The sequence below is a fragment of the Nannochloropsis gaditana genome (assembly GCF_000240725.1).
Source record: "Nannochloropsis gaditana CCMP526 unplaced genomic scaffold scaffold472, whole genome shotgun sequence".
Classification (NCBI taxonomy): Eukaryota; class Eustigmatophyceae; order Eustigmatales; family Monodopsidaceae; genus Microchloropsis; species Microchloropsis gaditana.
In genome coordinates, this window is record NW_005803481.1 from 13,694 (window position 1) to 16,084 (window position 2,391).

A 2,391-nucleotide genomic window follows, 5' to 3' on the forward strand; every position below is an offset into this window, starting at 1 on the left:
GAGGATCCTCACACTTCACCCTATCTTTCCCTTCCCTCTCCACCTATGCAGGACATTTTTCGCGTGCTGGATCGCGTCCTTCCCCCGTCCTGTCAGTCCTCCTCCCTCCCTTCCTCCTTCCACTTGCTCAGTTTGGGCGGGAAGGGGCCTCGGCGCTTGATTCCTTCCACAGACGTGACCCTCCGCGCGGCCGGGCTGGTGGGGCCGACGGCCTCGCTTCTTTTTCGATGGGAGAAGGGAGAAGGGCGACTGCTGCCAAAGGTAAGGAGATAAGGGCGCGAGTTGGAAACCTTGAATGGGAGGATAGGAAGAATAACAATAAGAAACTGGCTCCATTCTATGCTAGGCTGGGAGAAAGACCAAATCCTCTGGTCTTGCCATGCTCCAATTGTTTTTCAAGCCGGGTGTATTCATCATATTTTTTTTGACGTTAGGCCACTGCAGAATGGATGGACCCAGCACTGTTTCCCGCGAGAGGGGATGGAGCAGGGGTGCACGAGTGTGGGGATGGTTGAGAGTCATGAAAAGATTGTTGTACAAAAGCCCGTATCGTGTATAATGCCACCAAATGTACATACTGAACGGGCGTTTCGAGTAACATATCAATGCGTTTGATCTGCTATATTTACTTGCCTCACCAGCATACGAAGCTCGCCCTTCACTCTTGTTGCTCGGGGTAGATGCAAGTCACAAGCAGGCGGGCTGACAAAGTGCCTTTGCACTAACCTTGACTTGCGGTTTCTTCATTGACCTGGATATCTATGCGGTATTTCTGTTCCGTGTCCAAAAGGAATTAAAAAATACTGGAGGAAAACGATATGGCACAACGCCTCCCGACGCACGATACGATGGTAGGGCATCACGCCTTTCCCCAGCCCGTCCTATTCCCACCCGTGAAAACGTGCCCATTCTTACAACCACGGGCCGCTTGTGCGTGTGAAAAGCGAAGTGGTACGTGTACCAATCATTTATTTCCATTTTTCTGTCATTCTTCTGATACGCATCAGATTAAGAGAGGCCAAGGATGCTGAACGCAGAAGAAACTAAAACTTCCGGGGCGGCGGATGCTTCCCACGGAGGCAAAAAGGCAAACACTACATCAACCAAGGTACGAGTGGTGAACTGAGGAATTTAAGTTTTCTTCTGTGAGCTTGAAGGTGTACATGTTCTTCGTCGCTTGCCCGATGCGTTTGGCCGTCTTGAGAATTTTGTTCTACTTGCACTAAGGCAAGATATGCGCAAATAAATCACCATCTCCGAGCAAGATGATCTCTAAACATATGCTTCTATCTTGATAACATGTTAAGATATTTTTTTACTTATTTTTCGCTTATTTGCTCTTCTTGAACGCATCACTATCCGTATGCTCCCAGGTCAATCAAGTGAGCTGGTTACAGCGCCTGCGGAGGGAGGGTTGCTTGCCTCTCAAAACTGTTGGGTTTTTAACCGGTAGGCTTGATGGACAGAATGAAATGAAGAAATTATGACGGACTATAGAAGGAAGGGTCCTCGTGTGATGAGGTCATGTCACGGAGGCCGCCGATGCGGCGGGCGGCTTCCCTAACCTCCTCCTCATTCCCTCCTTTTTACTCGAGACACCCACGTATTTCTCTTTGCTCCTGGCTTCTTCCTGCCTCACGATCAGGCTTGGCGCTCACGGTCATCGCCTGCCTGACATTTGCTGCGAAGTTATTGGATTTGAATGTGGTGGGCGCGATCAATCAGGTGAGGGAAGGAAGCTGAGGAGAAGGAGAAGGGGAGAAGGAGGCGGGGGATGGAAACTTAACAATTTGTGCGGAGGGAAAACAACAACGTGATTACGGGTAGCGTCATCCCTTCCATCTCCTCCCCCCTCTCTCCCCCCCTCCTTCTCTTCTCTCCTCCGTTCCCTTAACTCGCGCCGGCAGGTTTGGTTGGCGATCTTCGGGCTGATCATGATGCTTCTAGAAGCTTCTTCGAGCACCAACTTCCTGTCCCAGCGGGTCTCGCGCTGGTTAAATGAGAATATGAAGATCCTCACATACATGACTGGCCGAGGTCTATTTTATATTTTTGTTGGCACGGTAAGGGCAGTAACGTATTCAACGGACGGTTGCTGTCCCATGATTGACACGACGGAACACTCGTGGGCGTCGGAGGTGGGGAGTATGGATAAAGCATGTCTTCATGTCCCTTGGAGATGTGGTCTTCCAGGCCCCCACTGTTCTCTTACCGTGGTTTCTCTCATGTGCACGGGGCGTCGCGATCGAAAGACTCCTCCTACCTATATATATATATATATGTAGATAGAGAAATACCTCTGCCTCGTTTTCAGGAGGACCATGACGGTTGTAGATACGGTAGATCATGTTTAAGATTTAAAGGCAAGTCATCAGGCTCGCACACACCCCT

At 50.1% G+C, this 2,391-nt stretch overlaps 1 protein-coding gene across 1 annotated transcript in view; it reads left to right on the plus strand.

The window, feature by feature from the left end:
- Nucleotides 1–331, plus strand: part of NGA_0195600 (uncharacterized protein) — a 1,785-nt gene extending 1,454 nt beyond the window's left edge. Inside the window, exon 3 of the mRNA XM_005854537.1 lies at nucleotides 52–331. Within this exon, the coding sequence (XP_005854599.1) occupies nucleotides 52–273 (222 nt within the window). The 3' untranslated portion in view covers nucleotides 274–331. The remainder of the gene's footprint in view (nucleotides 1–51) is intronic.
- The last annotated feature ends 2,060 nt before the right edge of the window (nucleotides 332–2,391 follow it).